Here is a 23,467-nt window from a genome sequence, read left to right on the forward strand (position 1 = left end):
AAAACAATGTATACACATGACTTGTATTCATCTTTTGTTATCGGTATCTATTGAGTATTACAATTTTAATAATTTTCCTTTCTTAAAAGGTGTATATAACTTTTTTGGCGCCCTCTGTATATTAGGTTAGTTAATCTTCATATTGACCCTGTGAGGAATTCTTATCTCTATGTAAAGAGAAGGTAATTGAGCAAGACACCTACCAAGGACAGTGGGCTATAGAATAGCAGAGTTGAAAGTTAAACCCAGTCAGCCTGACTCCAAAGTCCCTCTTCTTAACGGTGACTCAACAGTGCTTCCTTCGGTCTCGAGTTCCTTCATAAAGACCACTGACAGCTGCCTGTACACAGCAAGGCACGATGTGTAGAAACCTTTCACTTACATTATATCATTTGATTTAAAAACTGTGAAGGTGGCATAATTATTTCTATTTTTTCACACAAGAAACAAAAGAACAGATAGAATAAGTGACTTGCCTAATATCCCACGTTGAGCAGGTGACAAAGCTAATTTTAGACCCAGGTTTTGTTGATTTCCTAGTGTATCTCACAATAGATACGTACAGTGAAGCATACATTTTAAAACTGACAGCCTGAAATTCAGGCAAATAACTTAGCCTCGCTCATGAAAGACTGAAACTGAAGATTCTTGATACACTGAAATAAAGAACAGTGAACATATACTTCTCAGTGATAGCTTATAAGTGACAAACTATGTATCTGGTTGTGCCCAGACTATATCATATGTCAATTAATTAGTACTGGGAGAATCCAGGACCATTTGAGAAACACAGAGCTAGCTAAAACAACACAACAGCAAGCATCCTGAGCTTGGAACTCCAAGAGCCTAACTAGGCAGACCCCAGATCAAGTAGAGAAAGAATGAGGTGCCAGGGCAAGCCCACGTTCCCAATTACACCTACAGGTGAAGCCTTTCCCTTCTTGCAGCTTAGTGTGGAAAGGTAAAAAAAGACTGATGCTTTTGCCTGGTTCCTGTTTATTTGAACAGAAAAACACAGACTCAGTAGTGACAAAGGTCTTTATTCATTCAAAGGTCTTTATTCTATTAGACCCAGAGAAGAGTTCTAGAAGATGGAAAAGAATCACAAAGCATAGCACAATGTTGGTTAAATAATGAAATATATGGCTAAGATCTTGTTTGAAAGTTTTGTAGTAGAGTCCAAAATAGAAAATTATACATTTTGCAGTAGATGAGGATGTCAGTAGGAACATACAAAATTGTACTCTTGAGCTCCAAGTGACTAAGTTGGAAGCATTCAAATTCCAAGAAGGGACAATTCAGAGGCTGTAACGGGCTTAGTGCTGCTATTTAAAGTGATGAAGCATTTTTTTCTCCGCTTCTGGATTCATTTCACCAAATGGTTTCCTCAGCAGGTCAGATATAGATTTGCAGAAAGTGGAAAACATTTTCCAGGAATAAAACAACTGATTTCTAAGGAACAGCTGATTTAACTTTTCCAAATAATAAATCTTGGTCTGACATGCCTCGACTCCTCCGAGCGCAGTCATCTATATTCTCAACCTCTTCCTGACCTTGCCAGAACTCTTACACCTCACTGCACTGAGCACTATGGTTGAGAGGGAGTCGCTGTCCTAGCTGTGTGACCTTGAGTAAGCCACTTAATTTCTTTGTGCTGTAGGTTTTTTGGCTCTAAAACTGGGACAACAATAACATCTACCTTACGGAGTAGTTAATGAGGATTAAATAAGTGCTTTAAAAGGCCTTGGCATGTAGTAAGTACTCAACAAACCTCAGCTATTATTATTATTCGTTATACAACAACGCTTTTCCCTGGTATCAACAATGACCATTTTGCTCACTTTTTTTTCTTATAAGCAAAGCCTCAGTTCAGAATGCCCAAGTCTCTTAGATCTGAAGACAAAATAATTTTGTCTCTAATGCCTGACCCTTTAAAATTTTGTCTCAGAATGAGAAGAGCTAACTAAAACCATCCCATTGTGTCTAGTACTTTATATGCCTTCCAAAGCATTTTACATTCATTATGCTTTTGGATCTTCGGACAATATTTTAAAGGAAGTATAATATCAATTCTTATTAGCCCAATTTTATAAAAAGGGGACAATAAAGTGCAGAGTCATGCTTTGTTTAATGGTTATATGGCTACCAAATGGCAGAGAGGCCTGAATACTAGGGTTTATGACACCCAAGCTAGTGTTCTCTCAATTATGCAAGATGAGATATTTTAAGACCCTTTTGGGGCAATTCAAAACATTCTATTTATTTATATTAACTAAAGTCCACACTTTATTCAGATTTTCCTCATTTTTACCACATGCCCTTTTTCTGGTGCAAAGTCCCATTCACCTCACCACATTACATTTAGTAACCATGTTTCCTCAGGCTCTTTTTGGCTGTGCTGTGAGAGTTCATCAGATTTCCTTGTCTTTGATGACTGCACAGTCTTCAGGAACACTAGTCAGGTATTTTGCTAAATGTCCCTCAACTGGAATTTGTCTGATGTTTTTCTGATGATGAGACTGGGGTTATGGGTTTTGGGGAGGAAGACTACACAGGTAAAGTGCACTTCTCACCACATCACATCAAGGGCACAGGCCATCAACAGGCCTTATCACTGATCACCTGGCTAGTGTCTGTCAGGTTTTTCCACTGTTAAGTTACTTTTCTTCCCTTTTCATACCATACTCTGGAAGAAAGTCGCCACGCACAACCCACACTTGTGCTACATACGTTATTTGAGCACATAATGTAGCTACAGACATTAGCTACATACATTATTTGAAATTCTTTTGTATGGGAGATTTGTCTACCCTCTCCAATTTATGTATTTATTTATTCAATCATTTATTTCTATCAGTATGGGCTCAAATTTATTTTCAAGTTTGGGTTATAATTCAATGCTACTTAATTTTTTGTTCAAATTATTCCAGCTTTGGTCACTGGGAATTCCTTCAGTTGGCTCTTCTGTCCCTTTCACATACCCAACCACTGTGTTTCGTTTTTGTTTTTTTGAGCACTTTCTTTTTTGTGTGTGGCACAAGATGCTCCAAGCTCATCTTGTATATTTACTGCCCCATTTTTACTAGAACCAAGATCTGGGCACTAAGTGTGCTCTCATTCTCATTATGTTTTAGCCACATAACTACTAACAACGATGTTTCACTCTGATGTGAACTGGGAACTTGAGCAGAAGAGCTCAGCTCTAGAGAATAGTAACCCCCTAAGTTACTTTTTTTCCCCTCAAAGAATAGGTAAGTCTAAGCAGAGAAAAATGCAAATAATTTCCATCATAAACTAAGTAGGACACACCATCAGTCTTGCTGTATTATAAACCAACACAACATGGTGACAACAGAACTACAGAGGAATCCTTAGAACAACAGAGCCATTTGCCGGGGGTCATCAGGGAGAATACTGATAGTATCTTCAGCTTTGCCACATAACAGACACAGCATGGTATATTCCTAGAACAAGACAAAGCACATAATTACTTTGAGGAATAGGAAGAAAGAGGTTTCCTAACTTACTCAGGTGAAGTTCTCTATATTGTCATGGATATTCTTTCTGTACATTAGATCAATTTCTTCAACACCTACAAGCAATGTCTTAGGTTTAGTCTATCTATCCCAGAGCCTTTTGTTTATATAAATTGAATACATGCTGATGCTCTATTTACTATGTATAAAGAATATCATCTTGGAAATGCATGGCCATTTCTTGGACTTAAAAAACGCACATATTGGGCTTAGTCAGCGCTGCTGTTTCAAGTAATGGAGCAATTTCAGTGTGGGCCCCTAAGAACAAATTCCTGTTCTTCAAGCTGTTCCTTTCTAGGGTTATTTAGCAATAATATGCAACAGGAATGATTTTTAAAATGACAAAAAAGGGAGACAATTCCTAAACCAGAAAAGCTACTTTTATCTACCCCAGGAAAATCAACAATTATGTTAAATCCATTAGTATGTTATGTATGCCTCATATTTAGATTAATCGTTGTCTGGAATTTGATCTATTTAAGGAGTTTTATGTTTCTTGGGCTTAACAGATGTCCAGACTGGTGACAGAAGGGATTTTGTTTTAAGTAAAAATCCTTAGGGCAAAATCCTTATAGCTGTCCCTTTCCAGAATATTTAATATGGTCCTAAACTATAGAAACATTTCTTCTAAACCTTTTGTTTAAAAACCTGTTATTTTCTTTAGGAAAATAAACATCTGTGTTAAATCTATGAGTATTTCCACAGCTAACAGATGGCTAGCCACCTCGAAAATGATCAATCAAGCAGTTTGTGTTTCATGGTCTGGACAATCACTAGGGAGAGGGTCACAGAGATAAAACAATGACTACAGTACAAAGACTCAGAACCAGGCAACTGTCCTTCCAGTTCCTTCTAGTGAGTTCAGCAGGAGAACTTAGCTGTGGCAGTGGAAAAATTGTTTCTTGAAGACAACACTTAATTTTAAAGTCTACTCTCCACACAGTAGAAACAAACAGAACCTAGCTAGACCTCGGCGAACAAATACGTCTCATGAATTAAAAATAAAATAGAAATCTACTCTCTCCAAGGTCTTTTACTGCTCTCAAATACTTCTGCTTTCACCTACCAAACATTGCTAGTAGGATGTCAACCTCTCACTGGAAATGAAGAAAAAAGTAATAAACTCAAAATGGGAAAATGTGTGAAGCTAGACAAATATTTGAGTTTTCCACCAATCTATCGACAAACTTTTACAATGCCTAAATGCTCTGCAATGTGCTAGGTGCACTGGTAGACATGAGAGAAGGCAAGGACAAGGTCTGACCTTGAAAAATTTACAATCTAACTTGTGATAAAGAAAAAATCTAACATGTGGTATAATCTGGAAAGATTATTAAATCAGTAAGACTGATTACACTTGTAATCTTTAATTTATAGGCAGCCTGGAATCCAAATTTCGTTGTAGGTCAACTATTCAGAATTCAAAAGCAGTTTCCCACATTAGTAATCTTGTACCCAACAGTTAGGTTCCCAAGGAAATCCAGGGAGTCTTTTAAACTTATACAAGTACTATAGAATCTAACCATATATAGCAGTGCTGCTGTGGGAAAATATGTCTAGAATTCTACCTTAGGATGCCAGGAACGTATCTCCCTGTGCTGCCAGGAATGTGACAGGATTAGGACTTCGTTTACCAAAACCAGCCAATTTGGGAGTCAAAGGATTTGGCTACATTATAGGAAACCTATGAGAGAATAGTTTTAGTCAAGTGAAAATGAAAATCAGTTTGTAGACGGTTAAGAGGAGCATAGGGAAATAAGGGAGAGAGGGTAAAAACCTATTCAAATAAAGAAGCAAAAGGAAGGAAAGAGAAGATTAGAGGATGAATCAAAGAGGTAGCTGAGTGAAATGAAAAGATTTTAATTTATTTTTAACAAATAAAGAACTAAGTATATTTCATGTAAAATTTTTAAAATCCCATAGAGTAACAGAGGATGCTAGAAAGAGAATATGAGGTTCCTGAGGAAATGCAGCAGGGGTAAGCATTAGAGAGGAGGAAATAAAACTCTCCCTCTATAACAGGAGAAAGTCTCAAGTCAATGCTATGTGTGGTGTAGATAAGGAGCAATGGGAAATAAGAGAAAGGGAAGCAGGGCCAGCCCAGCGAGAGCCTTAGAATGAGAAGCCTGGATATTATACTGTAGCTAAAGGTGAGCTATTATAAGGCCAATGAGGTAGTCTGAAAGCACCATTTTAAGAAAAATAATCTGATGGCAGAATATAGAATATAGGTGGGGGGAAGTGAATGCTGGGAGAGAGAAGACGTAGAGAATCAAGTCTGCGAGTTTTTTTCAAGAGAATTTCATACTACCTAGGCCTTGTGAAGACAAACCATCATCCTTTACCGTCTTCTTCCTACCCCAGAGGGCAGCTTTGAAAAATGGCCGTGTTCAGTCATAAAGGAAAATCAGCTAAAATTTTGGTCTCATGGCAGTAATATACTAGGGCTCAGTTAGGGCATACACAGGCAATCTCAATTTAAGCACTCTATAAGTAGCTCTCAGGAGCTTCAGGAGCTTCTGGAAAATAGCTGTAAGCACTCCTTTCCTCCCATGAAAGGAGAGGGCTGCTCCTTTACACCCATGACAGCTCACCCCCTATTTGGCCACTACTCTTTCGCTGAGATCTCGATTTTGCCCCAAGTTACATAGATATATACATATTTTTTGAGGAATAATTTTTGGATGCTGAGGAGATGTGGTCAAGATGATGTTTAGATTAATCACATATTAGACCAGATTCTGACAGGTGACCAATTGCTTTTTTCTACATTAAAATAAGAATGTGCGAGAGTGGTTATACTATTTTATAAGATTCTGTTATGCAAGATTTTATTTTTCCTAATTATAGTACTATTCAAATTGGAAGGATTTTTAAAAATCCCTTTGCCTATTAAAAGCTCTAACCTAATATTTATATCCTATAGATGAACACGTAGTTCACACTAAGTATTATAACTCAATCTGAAGGCTTGAAAATGGAGGCAGTGAGGGGCAAATGCAGGTTAAAGTGTGTCCTCGGGATTTCCAGTTTGTCCCTGGTTCTCCCACATTGCCTAGCTTGTCTTCTTGGCCATTAAACCTGTCAATCTTCGGCCACCTCAGGCCTACACCAGCCTGTAGATTCTTCACGTGCTCTCACAGTTGTGTAAGGACTAGTCCTTATAATACATCCCTATTCTCCATCATTATAGTGGTTCATCTTCTCTCCTCCAGACTTGATACATCCATTTGTCATTTTACTTAACAAACAACATTAAAATGTCTTACTGAGACTACAGAGTCTTACTGAGTCTGTACATTAAACATTAAAACATTAAAATGTCTTACTGAGGCAACTGAGGCAACTGAGACTACAGAGTTGCTCAACTCTGCATGCCTACCAGGGAAAACAAACATAACCTCCTCATCACAATTTCCATGCACAGCAAGTATGGTCGCAGTGGGCAGAACAACACTTAGAGCCAACAACTGTACAATCACATAAATGGCAGAGGAAAAACAGGCACAGTAGTAGCCTTATAAGCTATAATGTGCTGGTCTTTATAAACAAAAATGACAGGACTGAGATATCACTTGTAAGGCAGACAGTCTGATTTCTAATTCTTACAAAGTCAGGTTTGAACAGATCCACCAACATCTAAAATGTGTCTCAACTTACACAGGTAGAAAAGAGGATGGTCTCCTTTAATATTATGAAAACTATATCTAGATTTTCAAGGTTACTTTTATTATCTCCACCCACACACACAATAACATATTTATACATTTACCTGAAATTCATCCATGATACTGAATGTATACTCATGCCTGGCTACTACGTGATGACAATTCTTACACAGATCTGCTGAAACAGAGAGAGACTTAAATAATTAAATCTTGGAAGGTGTCTTAAGAACAGTAAAATTTCTATTCTCAGCATGGTATTGCTTTAAAAGAATCATTAGCTGTCATATTTAACACAGCAGGAATCCCATTATAATATCTACCTTGATAAGAAATCCAGAATTTGTCACATAGCAATGCTACATAATTAAGGGCCTGAACTCAGAGATTTAATGTGCATATATTAATTCCCTCTGAAAGCTCTCTAAGGTAACCAATTAATAGACATGTGTGTTTTTTAAGCTAGCTGGACCCACCTAACTATGTAAAAGCTTGTATTCTCAGGAGTGATAGAAACTGTGCTAGTACAACCAATCATAAATAAACAGCCAATGCTAAGACATTAAAGTGAATTTAATGGTAACAAAAGCCTCCAGTAAAAACATGATAATAATTATGATTTGTTGAGTGTTTACAGTGTGCCAGACACTGTTTTAAACACTTTTCATCTGTTTACTCAATCTTCTCAAAAACTCAAAGAGGTAGATACAATTGTTACCACATTTTTAGGGATAAAGAAACACACACACACACACACACACACACACACACACACACACTGTGGTTAAGTAACTAGGAAGAATACCCAGTTAGGAAGTGTTGGAAGCAGAATTCAAAACTAAGCATTCTGGCTCCAGAGCCCTTGCTATTAACTACTATGACCTACTACCTGGAATGAAACAGAGTTTAAAGGGTTATATCTAAAAGAAAGAAAAAGATTCTTCTAATTTAGAATATTTTTTGATAGCCCGACTATTCTAAAGGCTTAGTGTCTGTCAGACCCCTCTTGCGAAATATCATTATTTGCATATTCAGTCCTCATATATTCAGGATGTGCCAAAGAACCAGGAGACAAGCCAAAAGAGGATGTGGACAGTTTAAACACTTGTCACAATATCTGGGCACTGAAGTGTACATATACTGAATCTACTCGCAGAAATTCTTAGTGCCAACCTCAGAACTAATGTTTATTACACATTTGTTTGGTTTTCCAGTATTGAAGATGAGAAGCCACATACGAAGGGAGCATATTTACATCAGCAAAATAAACAACAGACTAACAGTGAGACAGAAGATTAAAAAAAAGCTATGAAAGCAGAAACAAGACTGAAAAAAGTTATAGCCTGAAAAAATCATAGCATCCAGGACCATTTAGTACAGAGGCACACAGCCCTACACACTTTAATAGCTGTTGAACATCCAGCAAGTGCTAGATAAATGAGGTGTTGCAATTCCCTCTTAAAAACCTAACTAGCAACTATGTGTGGCAATACAATATTGAAATAGGCCTCATGATACTTTGCACAACATATCAACTACCAAAAGCCAACAGCTGCTCACAGACTTGCATGAAAAGGAAAGGTCTACTCACGATCATAAGTAACTATTTCTTCTCCATCTTCCTCTTTCAGAGACTTGTTTGTGATCAGCATAAAATCCCGCTTACTGCACACTGCACAGCCTGTAAAATTCAGCAGGAAAGAGCCATTCTCCAGGCAGGTGTTACCCTAAAATATTAAAATATGGATTTAATTTTCTTGTATTTCAAAATCCTTGGTGAAAATGATTAGACTTAAAATCTCTAAAGGCAAAACGGCTGGAATTTACTTGCTTGAAGTAAATTTTGAAATTATAGGCTTTTCTCTAGAAGTGTTATTTGTAGTAAATAAAACTGAATCAGTGTTAGAGCTATAAGTCTCTGAGGCCTGCAACTATGTTTAAAAGAGAGGACTAAACACATATGGATATTTAGAAATAACTTAATGAAGCTTTAATCATCTAAAATATGAAAAGGAAAAATTAGAAAAACCTAATAGCCAACCATATTTAATAAGGTATCGTATCATAAAATTAGAATTAAAACTCAATCAAAATGGAAAGATTAAGCCATTGATAAAAATGATCTTATACACTGAGATGCTCAGTTGATGGTTGACATAGCATTTTTCTGAAGCCTTAAAAATACCACAAAATAAACAAACAAAAATAAGCTCTCAGCTCTACAGATGTCAGCCCTTAAGGATATGTGTGATTCAGGCAGGGAGGGTAAGCTCTGCAATTCATCAGACTGACACTATGGCATTCAGAAGAGAAAGGGTTTTGCTTCATTACTAAGAAATTGTCAACAACTTATGCTCCTGGCTCTAGGGAGATGTTTGCTAAAGGCTTACCAATAATTCTTCAGAACTCAGATTATTTATGAAATGACTTTAAATTTAATCTCACTTCTGAACAAGAGTATTTTCAGTCAGTGTGACTAAAAGCCATTCAAATCAACATTTCTCCAATGTTGCCTGATCTGTGCAAGTGGAGAATCTGAGGATGAGTCACATGTTCCTGCCTTCAAGGAGCTTATGAATCATCAGGGGAATTAAGACCCACCTGAAGTGATGTCACAGTGAAACTTTCCTGGATTCTCAGCACAATTAACCTCTCCCCTCTGAGTGGCTATGTATTAAGGAAGAGATTAACTCTGGTGGGGGGAAATGAAGCTAACTATATAGTTTGAAGATACTAAAACACAGGCACATCGACTTATTAAAGGGGAGAAAAAAGCCTTGAAATTAAAGTATAAATTTCTGCTATTAAAAACAGTGCTTTGCTTTGATTAAAAAAAAACATAAACAAGTTCTAGTGAGGTATAATTTACATACAGAATCCACACATTGTTAGGGTATAGGTAAATGACTTTTAATAAACATATATGCCAACGTAAACATACCCCAGTCAAAATATAAAAACTTCTGTCTTCCCAGGAAGTTCCTTCATGCTTTGCAGTCTATCTCTAACCCCTCTCTCACCAGAGGCACCCACCCACTGATCTGATTTTTATCTCTACGTAGAGACTAATTTTACATATTCTAAAATGTTATATAAACAGAATCATACAGTATACTCTTGCATCCAGCTTCTTTTGCTCAACATAATGTCCATATTAGTCATCTGTGTCGTTGTATTGGTTATTTGTTGTTTTTTATTGCCAAGTATTATTCCATTGCATGAATTTATCTGTTGACTGACACTTGGGTTCTTTTCAGTTTTTAGGTATTATGAATACAGCAGTGATGAATGTCCATGTATAAGTCTTGTGTGAACACATGTCTTTCTTTGGGTAAATTACTAGATGTGGAATTACTGAGTCATACGGTAAAAATATAGTATATATAAACTTTTTAAGAAACTGACATGTTTTTCCATTTTCTATTCCCACCAGCATTGTGTGAGTTGCAGTTGTTCCACATCCTCACCAACACTAGGTATTATGTCTTTTTTTTATTTTAGCCATTCTAATGATGTAAAGTGGTATCTCATAGTTTAATTTGCATTTCTCTGATGACTACTAAAGAGGAGCCTTTTCATGGTGCCTATTCATATCTCTTCTTTTGTGAAATGTCTATTCAAGTCTTCTGCCCATTTTTAAAGTTAGGTTGTTTATCTTCTTCTTGAGCTGTGAGTTATTTTTATATCTTACATACAAATCCTTTGTGAGATGTATGCATTTTCTCCCTGTCATTGGTTTGCCACTTTTATGTAGTGTCTTTTGAAGAGCAGTTTTGACTTTTATGAAGTCCAATTTATCAAATTTTTTTCTTTCATTATTTGTGCTTGTCTTCTAAGATATCTTTGCCTATTCCAAGGTTGCAAAGGTTTTCTGCTAGAAATTTTATCAAAATTTGATCCATTTTGAAATAATTTTTATGTGATATGAAGGATCAAGTTTCATTTACTTCCAGCTGAGTATTCAGTTGTTCCAGACTATCCTTTCCCCACTGAATCACACTGGCACCTTTGTGGAAAACACAAATGACCCTATATATATAGGTCTACGTTCTTACTCCCTTGATTTATACATCTACCTTTGCTCTAATATCACACTCTCTTGATTACTGTAGCTTTACAGTAAGTATTTAAATCAGGTAGTCCTATCACTTGGCTAGTTTAGCTTCTTTTTATTTCCATCTAAATTTTAGAATCAGCTTAGAAACATTTATAGAAAAGCCTGGTGGGGTTTGAATAGAGACTGCTGTGAATCTATAAAAGCTGAGTGCTAAGGACTCCAAGAAATTAAGGAATGAGAGTCTTAAGAGAATAAAGCTCTAAATACCAATTTCAAGTAAACAGAATTCTGAACAGGACTGTATCCATAAACACAGGCATCTTATATAATGTGGTCTAACCTCTGTAACCTTACCTTGTAAGTAGACAGAATGTAAACTCTAAAGAAACACTGAGAGAAAAGAGATCTATGTTATCTGTTGTGAGGTAAGGAAATAAATACTTGCAATGGCAAAATGTAAGTACACTGTATAAGAAACGGATGGGGCTTTCTGTTAGGGCCCTGGTCATTGGAAAGCTGTGAGGGTAACCTTTCATCAATGAGATATGGCTCTTTTATTAGATGAGGTAAGATTATTAACATCCAAATTTGAGAAAGTAAATTAAAGCACACAACATTCAGGGAATCTTTAGAGGCTCCCATAGTAGGAGTGAAAAAAAGAATGCAATCTAAATAAATTCCATAGTAATAATAGAAGCTATAACAGTTTCAAGAAGACAGGAAAAAAACTCAAACATTAAATACTCTTAGAAAATGTGATTCAGATAAAACCTGGTTGAGGATTTGTAAATGGTTGAATACTATGATGATAATTAGTATGAGAGTATATTATGGTAAAATTTTATAAATTTGAGAAAGCTGCAGTTATTTTGACAAGAATTTAACAAATTTAATTTGCTTTTCCCAGAAAACGAGTCTTTCAGATGGTCCAACTTATAGTATATATGTTTTGTCAGGGAATATTTAAAATTAAAAATGGAGAATACAGTTTCTAAAGAATGAAATTTTAAGAGTCTCTTGCTCTACCAACTGAGCTAGCTGGGCACCGCTAAAGAATGAAATTTTAGTTTTGCTGACTTTCTCTATTGTTTTTCTACTTTCTATTTCATTAATTTATAATCTTTATTATTTCCTTTCTTCTGCTTGCTTTGGGTTTAGTTTGCTCTTGTTTTTCCAGTCTTTAGTGGAAGTTAAGTTATTGATTTGAGGCTGTTCTTTTTTTAATAAAGGCATTTAAAAATGCAGAATATCATTTTTAAAGCACTCATTTCACAATTGTTTTACTAATTCTGTAGAACTCAGCATTTAATTATGATTTAATGCTAAGTAACCATGTGAGTACACGAACTTTGGTAGCTTAGTTTTAAGTGATGTATACAAAACATGTAATTTCTAATTTAAACATATTACTAATTCACACTGATCATTTCTCTCTGATTAATCTAAATTAATGATGCATTTCTGTATTGCTGCTATATTACTAAGAAGTTTAAAGCTGAGATTTGAACTATATGAAATACAGGTTTGATTTCCAATTTGATGTGGAAATGTCTTATTGCAATTTTGTGCCTAATAAGTAATTTTAGAAAATGCAGTAGAGTTCTAGTTCCAATTGGTTTGCTAAATGTTTTCCTGAAAGAAAAAAAATAATTTGGTTCACAATTGAGTACAAAAATTTGGATTCAGAAAATTAATGTGGTTCATTTCCAATTTGATTCATGCTTGAGTTCAAGTTCTCAGTGTAACATTATAACCAAGTAGGCTAGAGCTCTGTTAAGAATTCATTACTGTGTTTCTAGACTATGAAAAACATCTACCACAAAACTCCAGAAAATTTTATGAAACCAAAGATAAATAAACGTTATCTACTCATTCTGCACTTAGAGCTTCCCACCATGCTAATCCATAATTTTTCTCTGCCACATTTTTTGAATGAGTGGACTACACTTGCTACCACCATCTTATTACTCTTTCCTTTGCTAAACTAAAGCTTCTGCTCTTACTGCCCTTAAAAATACCTCATGACTTCAAAAAATCCAAGAGTTGGAAGGATCCTTGAGATTTCAAGTGGTCTGTTAACCTCTACTGAACAATAGGAAGAGTTCAATTCCCCTAAGGATTACCTATTCTATTTTTTAAAATCTGTTAGAAAGTTCTTTATTCTGATTCAAAGCCCATTAACATCCACCCACTAATTATTTCTAAATCTGCCATCTGAAATTCCACAGAAAAGTTTAATTCTTCCTCATGACAGCCCTTTAATTATTTCAGAATATAATAAAATCGGAGAAAAGTGTTCATGAAAGGCACTTTCCTGGTTTTCCAATTACCTCAATCCTTTCCTCTTCTACCTATACTTCATTTTCACTTAAGTTAACTTATTCCTTAAAGATCAGTCCTTGATTCTGCTTGATTCTCTACATTCGTTTCCTAAGAGAATAAATCTTTTCTATTTTGAAACCTTTATTTGGCTGACTCATCTGTTTGAATCTTGCAAACTGCAGTCTTGTATTTTCACTTGATTCCTTGGATGCCATACTCTCAACCTCAAATGAAAGGTGATAAAAAAAAAAAAATTGACCTCCAATTTTAGAAATAATACTTCCAATTTTTTCCAGTTGCCTACACTGAAAACCCTGAGGTCATCTATAGATCTTTCCTTCTTCCCTCCTACGTTAAACTGGGTGAGACTTGTTAATCCTTTCTTTGAAATGAGGTCCTCATTATCTCATGTGCACACTAGTGATGCCATGCCTCCCCAAATGTTCTGGGGGGCTCTCCTTTTACATTTCCCCCGTCGCATCATTTCAACATACAGCTGTAAGATTTATTTTCCTAAATAACAGATTTCAGAATAATTTCCCAATTCAATTTTGCTTGATGGTTGTCCAATGCCAAAATCTAAACTTCTCAATATACCTAATTGTTAAGTCTTTTGATTAGCTCAACTCTTAAGAATCCAACCTAATCTCTTTAATTATCTGCACTGCAAAGATCTCCTTCACCGTCTCTGTAATGTACAGTGTTCATTATGAGATTCATAAAAGTCTCTTTTTAAACTTTAAAAAATGTATGAAATAGTACACAATACAGAAGAGTATGTGAAACATAAATGTACAGCATAATGTGTCTACCTATTAGGTGTCAGTAGAATCCCCGGATGTGACAACCCAAAATTTTCTCCGCATAAAGCAAATGTCCCTTGGGAGGCAAAATTTCTCCTCCTTCAGAACCACTGCTCCACTTTCATTACTCATTCATTCAGTGTTCTATTCTATGACTATATCACACTTTTCCAATCTACTAGTACAAATAATGCTATCATGAACACTCTTATAAAAGTCTCCAAGGACATATGCACATGGCTTTATTTCTCTAGAATGGGAATTGCTGGATCATTCATTATGCACATCTTTATTTGACAATGCTAAACCTCTTCTCAAAAGGGTTATGCCATATGAGTTTTCATGTTGCAATATATCCTCTCCCAAAAATTATGTATTACTCAAAATATCAAGAGACAGAGGCAACTATAGAGATTTTCTACCTCCCAACCATTACAAGAATCCTTGTACTTGTTATTTTCCCCCAGCCTTCAGCTCCTCCTTGGTCTTTATGGACTGTACTTCTCATTTCTTGTCAATCACATACTCCTCTAAAATGTAAGTTTTCAGGCAGTAAGTTTTCAGAAGCTGCCTTTTATTTCTTCTTTGGTATGCCTTCCTGGCCTAGCAAAGTAATCTAGCTACACCCATATAAAGGTTCAATAAGTATACCTTGAATAAATGAGAGTAAACAAGCTTCGGCAATCTCCTGAGCTTGAGAGGTATAGAGATTTAAAAGAAAGGAACAGCCAGAAAACCTCACCTCCAGTCTTGGCTCTCAATACTAACTACAATGTCAACTTGGACAAGTGATTTCTCCTCTCTGGGCATTAGTTTCTTCATCTGCAAAACTGGGTTAGAACAAATGACCTCAGAGGTCCCCTTCTTGCGCTAGAATTCAGTAAGAAAACTGAACTTCATCAAATCAAACTTAGGATGAGACCAGGGGTAGGGGTGTTGGTGTCTGTCGTCGACTGGGTTGATGGTAGTGGGGTTCCTTTTGTTGTCCCCTGGAGCTAAAGAGAAGTGGGGTGACGGCTGATGTCAGCCACAAGGGCGGGGACGAGAGGGAATGGACCGCCACAGGCCGTCTCCCGCTGTCAAGTGCCTAAATACAGCTACCGGGTCATTGGGACAGGCAGAGCCGCCGATTCCGCCCCGCGCCCGGCCTCCCAGGGAAGGCCGGCCGGGGTATGAGAAGCCTCGGGGGCCGGCCATGGGCCAAGGGAGCGGAAAGTTCTCGGCGATCACTCGCTCACCCGGTTGGGATATTCCTTCTCCACACAGTCCCCACACATCGCGACGCCGTTAACAGGGAAGGTCCTCCAGTGCTTCCGGGAAGACGGTACCTCGCGAGAGCTGAGAGAAGCCTGCCGCATGCGCCCCAAGTTCTCAACCTGGCGTAGTTAGTCTCGGAACCAGTCTAAGTCTCCGCCCCCTAGCAACTGTTGTTAGGGAAGGTCCTCGTCTCTTAGGCAACAACGGTGGGCAACCGGTAGCACTTCTGAAACCTTCCGAGAAAGAGGAAGAGACCGAGGACCGTGTGGCGGGAAGGGGAAAGGGATCTTGGACTGAGCAAAGTTCTAACAGGCGTCTTTCTAAGTCTAGGCTGACAGAAAGGCAAATCACAATACGCAACACAGGTAACTGTGCCTCACGTTCAGCTGTGTTTCAGCCAATCAGCTGTCTTGCCTTATTTCACATTAAAGCTGAAATTATAATTTAAATATTTTTTTCCTTAGCGATTTCTTAGGGCACTGAGAATGATAGATCAGATCTCAGTAGGTGAATAAGGAATAACTGAAGTGTTTGGGAAGAGGCACTTAGAGCTTTGCAGAGAAATCTAAAAGAACACTTAAAATGTTAATAATGAATGACCATCCCAGAGTCCTCTGGAGAACATAGCGATGGGAAACGCATTTCATCTGTGTCACGGAAGCACCTCAGTGTCAGGCATAAAGTATGTAAACAGAAAATGGTCAGGTCAGTTATCCCTGCATCATTTCTTAATCCTGTGGAGCTCAAAATGTTTGTGATTGGTGCCCTGATACTTCCTTAGTAACCATTTCAACGCAAGCCAGTTGAAATGGGTTAATATGGGAATTCTATCTCTACTGGAGTGCTGAAATTGTAACCTGTAGTATTTCAATCTTTGGTAAGGTTCTGCAAGCTACTAAAAGTCACAGGTGTGCTAAGAAGCACTGCAGGAATCAATGCCATCAGAGTTTATTCTTGGAATAACTATAATGCCTTCCGCTAGTACGAGGTTGTCAGCCTTTTAGTGTCCTCATTTCAGTTTCTAATTTTATGCTCATACAACCCTATAATATTAGTAATGTGAACCCCCCAGAAGGAATATATTTGCTAAGAAGGACTTCTTGTGGTTAACCGAGCCCAAATTCATAAGCAGAGTCTAGCATCCATTGCTCACAGAGTCCTCTTACACACCCAGCATTTCAGGGAAAACCCACAGACTGAGCTCCCAGCCTCTTGCACTGTGCTCCTGCCACCTGAGTCAATCCTTACAATAGAGTTTTTGATACCCTACTTCCATCAGTGGAGTGAAACCTGCTCTGTCTGGAACTGTGCAGCTATTTCCTCATTTGCAACTATACTGACCAATCAGAGCTGCTCCATGACAACCAATCAAAATGCATGATTCCAACCAATCAGGACAGTGCCATTTGGATTCCTCATTTGCATAAAAATGGACCAATTGGAATCCTGGGTGGGAGCTTTCTCTATAAAAGGTGGACTCCCTTTATTCTCTGTGAAGCACACTTTTGGTTTCCACCAGGGGTTGTGTTTCTCTGGTTTGCAAACAGTTCATCTCAATAAAGCCTGTTCTTTTCCGTACCTCAGGCTGGGAACTTTTGTTGACAGTAAGAAAAGTATGTCTCCCCTTTTCAAGAAAAAAAGTTGTTAAAGATCTTGTTTATGGTAATAAAACTACTCAGTAGTCAGTCAGGACTAGGACTTATCTGTGCCTACCCTGGGCTCAACTTCTTTTTAACGGTAGCTAGTAGACACTAAGGCTATAAACCACTTTTAATGTGGCAAATTTGAACTGAGATGTCTTGTAAGTACATCCTGGACAGTAGATTTAGAATACTTAGAAAGAAAAAAAGTAAAATATTTCATTAGTTTTTATATTGATAACATGCTGAAATAATTGGGCTAAATAAAAATATGTTACTAAAATTAATTTTACCTGTTCCTTATTTTTAATCTGGCTACTAGAAATTTTTAAATTACAAATGTAACTTGCATTGTATTTCTACTGGACAGGGCTGGTCTATATAATTCTTTTCTTTATTCATTTTTAAATGCATCCTCTGTTTTTAAAGCCTGATGCTGACTTTTAATGTTACTAAGCACTGTATTTATTTTACTCAATTCTGTAGACATTTGTTGAGTGGCTTTGTTGTGCAAGGAACTGTGTGGACAACAGGAAGATGAAAAAGACATTGTCCTTTCCTACTCTCCAGATATTCACAATAGAGTCTGAGAGATAAAGTGAGCACAATACCTATAATTACTGGAAGCTTATGGTTTTAGAGCACTACTGCCCGATGGGGGACTGAGCAAGAGGAATTTGGGCCTTAAAGAATGTATAGGATTTCAAAAAGCAGAGAATTTAGTATAGGAATTTCAGGTGGACCATACCAAAGGGTTTGAATTTTATCCTGCAGGTGATAGGAAGCCACTGAAAGTTTGAATAGGAGAGTGATATCAGAGTTGTGGTTTCGGAAGATTATTGTAACAGCATTTTATTGGGACTGGTTGAAACTGGAGGAAATTGGACATGCAAAAGGCAGACACTAACATGAACCACAAGGGGGAGATGTATAGCTTTCTGCTTCATCGCTAGAGAACATGCATGATTTTTTTAAAAAAATTAAATAAATAAATTCCACTGCAGTCAAAGATCTCAATGGCTAGGTTCTTTGGTATGAACTGATTTTATGTTCTGAGGTATGAAAGACAATCTACGTATTTACCAGCATCTTTCTACCTTCCCAGAGTGCTAGGATACCTTGTTATTAAAACGAGCAAGTGAATGAATAGATCATCTTATTCGTAGGCACATAATTTCAAGAGCTAATGCTATCCACCCAATGCAGTTCCCCATTCAAATCTAACAAAGTTCAAGGAAGAGAGTCAGCAAATGAGACTATCAAGAGGAAGTGTATAGGACCAGAAATTAAAGTGTAATTATGTCAATAAGAATATGAAAGTCTCTGAGGTTGACAGGTGGAAGAAAGGAAAATAGAGGTTACAAAGCAGGAGATTAGCACCTAAAAGGAATGACTAAGTAATGGTGTAAAATAAGCAAGGAAAAAAGTTACAAAATATCTGTTTTTCTCTTGTAGGTCATTATGTAAAATAAAGTTCATAGGAACCATTTAAAGATTACCTTCTAATAGAATGTCTTCTTAATAAACATGTGATGTCAATAATCTATATCAAATATACCTACATGTTGTAGTATATGCATGAAACTATCTCTTGGTAAAAGAAATCCATTTAGATAGCTCTAAATGTTAAAGTGGTTCAATTACATATGCAAAACTACATCCCTGGGACAAGATAAAGTGTTCCCCTAAGAATGCAGTCTGAATCTCTTTCTAACACCCTCTTTCTAGTACCTTTTGTCTTTTGCCTTTTGTGATGCCTGAAGCAAAGAGGCTGAAAGGATGCAGTGCTGCGCACACCTGTCCTCTTCACCCTTCATTTAAAGGGGTGAGGAAACACCCCAGAGCCTTTATGGTACTACTGTCAGACCACTTTCACAGATGGAGGGAAACTCATCTCCAAGCAAGAGCTCACCTGCTTGGTGAAGGTATGTGTCATTCTTTCTACTGTCTTAGGGGAAATGTAAAATAAGAGCGGTTGTCTTTACCTCATACCACCTGCCTGGGATGAATGAATGAGCAGCAATTCTGGGTTAACACTGTGAGCACAGGTGAGCCTCACTGAGGAGGCCAAGACCACCTTTCTTTTTTTTAGTTCAGTGGCCAAGTTGGACTTTCTCCCCTTTGCAGTTCTCATGGCTATTCAAGGGAATAGCTACTGTTTCTCTTTGATTCTGTTTTCTTCAGCTCTCCTCACTTTTCACATACAGATGATTATTTTTGTATACAATTTTCATGATACGTGTCAAAATCTCGGATGCAGTGGCCTTGGGGAAGATATTATCTCTCAAATGTTACATAGATTGGGATGAATTTAATAATCAAAATGTAACTGGGTTTTAAATATACTTTTATTTTATTTCTAACGTGTGCCCCAAGAATATACTAAGACTCAGAGCACACTTTTCTCTGCCACCTATATCAACTCTGAGAGGTGAAGAAGTATGCAATTTTCGGAGAAGCTAAGGGAGTGAGGAAAGGGAAGTCAAGAGACTCCTATTTTGTCCTGGAGAGGGGCTAGCAGAGGCAAGGTTTACATCAAGGTGATTCAGGCACACAATCCATAGGAATCGAGAAGCTTGGGTAGTTCTGAAAAGAGTGATTTTAACTTGGAATGGAGAAGGGGTACATAGAGGCTGCAAGGAATATTTGAAAAATAACATGGTGATTTAAAGTTAAGATTTTAGATTCTGGTCCTCATTGTATTTTAATAACAATAGGACCATAAGCAAGTCTTATGGCTGGACTTCACTTGTCTGTAAAATAATGACAATAATAAATATACCTACCTCACACGGTTGTTTCATAAAATGATACACAAATGTTTTAGATATATGAGTACATACCTATGCCTCAAAGGTGCTAAGAAAAATAACTCTGGCCATAAGCATGAGGTCTAAGGTAAAGGGAGAATAATAAATTTAAGAAAAGGGATCGGTAATGACCAACAGCCTGCCCAATGTGTCTCGCTGAATTGGGTAATATGAGAATGTGTACTTTAATTTGTACAAGGCAGTTTGTGTCCACTTAAAAAGACTGAGTGAGCATGTTGTGTTGGAGACGACACTGTGGGGGAGGAGCTGTGTTAGGGAGGGAAACCACAGAGGTGGAGAGAGACCAATAAGCCAGGCTCCTCCAGGAAGCAGACTTGGAAAGTTACCCAAAGATACAAAGAGGCAGGGAACCCTAGTCACAGATTCCCAACTCTTCTTCTGGTTCCTTGTACTTCTTTCTCTCAACAAAAATCTTCTTTGAGAGCTAATGAGAAAGTACATACCAATGTTTGAGAGAACAGAGGCATATTATTAAGCAACGACAGAGGACAGTGCCAAGAATGTAACAGTTATAATAAATCTTATTATGTCACTGCGTTAAAAACTCCATGATTCCCCACCGCTTTCAGGATAGACCCAAATTCTTACTACAACATTTAAAGTCTTTCAGCATTTGGCCCTCGTCTACTTCTCTCACGTCATATCCTGCTGTTCCCCACCTCGTCTTCTGCTGTTCTGTCCTTGTCATAACACATTACCTGTTTGTAGTCTCACCCAAGTTCTCATGACCCTAACCACATCAAATTCTTCCAAGGTTTCTTTCTAGCTTTTTGTGTGCTATTCCCTCTGCCCAGGATGGCCCTTTCACTGCCTGTTGAAGTCATATTCAGTCTCTCAGACATAGTTCAAACATCACCTCTTCCATGAAGAGCAGATATTAGTTTCCTATTCTAAACTCCTATAATATCCATTCCACTATTTTATTTTATTTTTTTTATTCATTCCGCTATTACGGAATGCACAGTCACCAGTTGACTGGGAACGCCTTGAGAATGAGGGTTGTTTTCTAGCTTTTAACATTTTATGCTTGACACATAGTGGGTGCTCAGTGTTTTTTGATTGATTACAAAGCTGAACACACAATTTCACCCATCCCACCACCTTACCCCAAGTTCTATGGCCCAAATCAGCCACCATTCCACCTATGTCATTTAGACTTCACCCTGTTCACACCAGGTCATTTCTTTCAAAGTTTTTAATAATTGAGAAGGAAAACAAACTTTTGTTAGGAGAAGGAGTTTGGGTTTTTTAAAAAATTGTTTTAAGCCCAATATCCTCCAATTACTCACCAAGAATTTATTGTTACGTCATGTCTTTGTGCTGTGCCCACCAAAAGGAAGATTCTGCCTCAGGCATGGATGATTCAACATGAACAAAGTGCTCTCATATCGTTCAATTTAACACCTCATTGCTCCTAGGAAATGATCTGTAAACGTAGAGTTCTGTTTGTCACCTCATTCCTGGAAATTTAGCAACATCTTCCTGACTTTAATTGGTTCTATACACTATTTTGTCTTTTCCTCTTATAGATAATTGGATCCACGGTGGTTTGTTGATTTGGGTTGAAAGAGGGTAGAGGACTCTTCTGCCAGTGTGGTTTCTTAGTCCTCTCTCACCAATTCAGTTAATACTTGAGATGCCTACCTCAGACACCTTTCATTACAAAATTTAAAATAGTGCTCAAGATGTAACTATACCTGGAAGAAGGAATCTGCTAATGTTAAAGCTCAGGAATTCAATTTGATTCAATTCATACAATGTTTAGAGTACCTGCTTTATGCCTGTCTTCAAGTAGCTTACAACCTGGGGGGAAAGAAAAACACCAATTACAAAATTAGTGTAATAACTGCTCATAGGGATGCCAGTGGGGCCCAAAAAGAGCAGGTATCTCAGCCTGGGAGAGGCTGGACAGAGAAGGCACACAGTGTCAACAAAGATTTTTCAGAGTCCATGCTTTGGCAGGCTTTGTGGACTTTAGGGGGTGTTGAGCAGGGTATTCCCAAGACGGGGGAGTAACATGTGCAAAAGTACAGAGGCATGGGAAAACAAGTTCGGAAGGCTGGTGCATAGAGTAGGTAGCCGAGACCTAAGTAATGCCCAGCCCTTTCACGGGAAGGATAGAGTTTCCACCCTTAGGTCAGGGGAAACTGACGTCATAATTATGCCTAACACAGCCCTGATGGAAGTTATCATGTAATGGATTTTAAAATTGCTCAGGCTTTTTCCTAACGTATATCAGTGTCACATTTTCCGCCAAAGTGGTTGTGTGGAGACATACAGAGGTGGATTCACATCGCAACTCCATCACGTTGGGCAAGGTACTTCTCTGTGCCTTTTTCCTCCTTTGCAAAATGGGAATACACCTACCTCTTCGAATTGCTGTGAGAATTAAAGGAGATAATCTACTTAGCACAGGGCCTGATATATGTTTTAAGTATTTCAAAAATGTTAGCTATGTTGATGAAAATGAGTCCAGAGAATCTAACAAAGCTATAAGAATAAGTGGTTGGTAACCAAGGGATGGTAATTAACTGCAGCCCCAGCGAATCCCAGAGGTTGAAGAAATCTCAAACCATTATCTAACACATATACTCCTCTGCATCTAAGAAGATCAATGCTTAAATCAGCAGTATTAGCCCTGCCTGCCACCAAGGGCCCTCAATATATCTGAGGAAAGATGGGAGGGGGGAGAGGACAACATAAAACCAGCAGCAGCAAGAAGGGAATGAGAAATAAGTGGAAAAGGAAGCAGAATGACCAAAGGGGATAAGAAATACACTACAGTGGCCCATCTGTTGTGTATTCCTGGCTTAAATCTTCCAAAGCAGACAGTGACTTTATTCGAGATAAAAAGAACCAGATGAAAGGTTTGGGAACTCCAAGAGGACATATACTTAATACTCCCAGAGAAATCTAGGTATAAAAAGATCCTAAGAAGAAGGAAGAAGGGCATCTCTGGAAATGTTTGGAAGCTCTTTCTAGGGAGCGCTTCCTCAAACTCTGGAGAATATGAGAATTTCTAGATAGACGTTGTGTTTATTAAAACTGCTGATGTCAGGAGGGGCTCAGAGACTGATACTTGATAGAAGCAGGAACATTAGGCCAAAGGTTTACAGATGAAATCTCTCTGAGAACCAGATTTTAGAGGAGTAATCTTAGAAGGCACACTTCCTTATATGAGTCCATGTGAAAAATAGATGAATGCTGCTTAATGCGAGTCATGAAGGATTTTAGTAAGGCCGAAACCATCAGAGTTTGAAGAAAATGGTTTTCCTCCCAGGAGTTTTCAACATCCACTCACACCCCAATTTGATTTTGACTTAATGCTGTTTGGTAACACGGCTCTCTGTTAAGTA

At 37.7% G+C, this 23,467-nt stretch overlaps 1 protein-coding gene across 1 annotated transcript; it reads right to left on the reverse strand.

The window, feature by feature from the left end:
• Positions 1-1,020: 1,020 nt before the first annotated feature.
• Positions 1,021-15,778, reverse strand: CHURC1 (churchill domain containing 1). Its single transcript, XM_019733418.2, has 4 exons — positions 15,622-15,778; positions 8,793-8,928; positions 7,309-7,379; positions 1,021-3,464 (listed from the first exon to the last, which is right to left on the reverse strand). Exons 1-4 carry the CDS (start codon positions 15,739-15,741, stop codon positions 3,372-3,374), a joined length of 420 nt encoding a protein of 139 aa, XP_019588977.1. The 5' UTR covers positions 15,742-15,778; the 3' UTR covers positions 1,021-3,371.
• Positions 15,779-23,467: the final 7,689 nt, after the last annotated feature.

This window comes from Rhinolophus sinicus, linkage group LG03 (genome assembly GCF_036562045.2).
Source record: "Rhinolophus sinicus isolate RSC01 linkage group LG03, ASM3656204v1, whole genome shotgun sequence".
NCBI classification, from domain to species: Eukaryota; Metazoa; Chordata; class Mammalia; order Chiroptera; family Rhinolophidae; genus Rhinolophus; species Rhinolophus sinicus.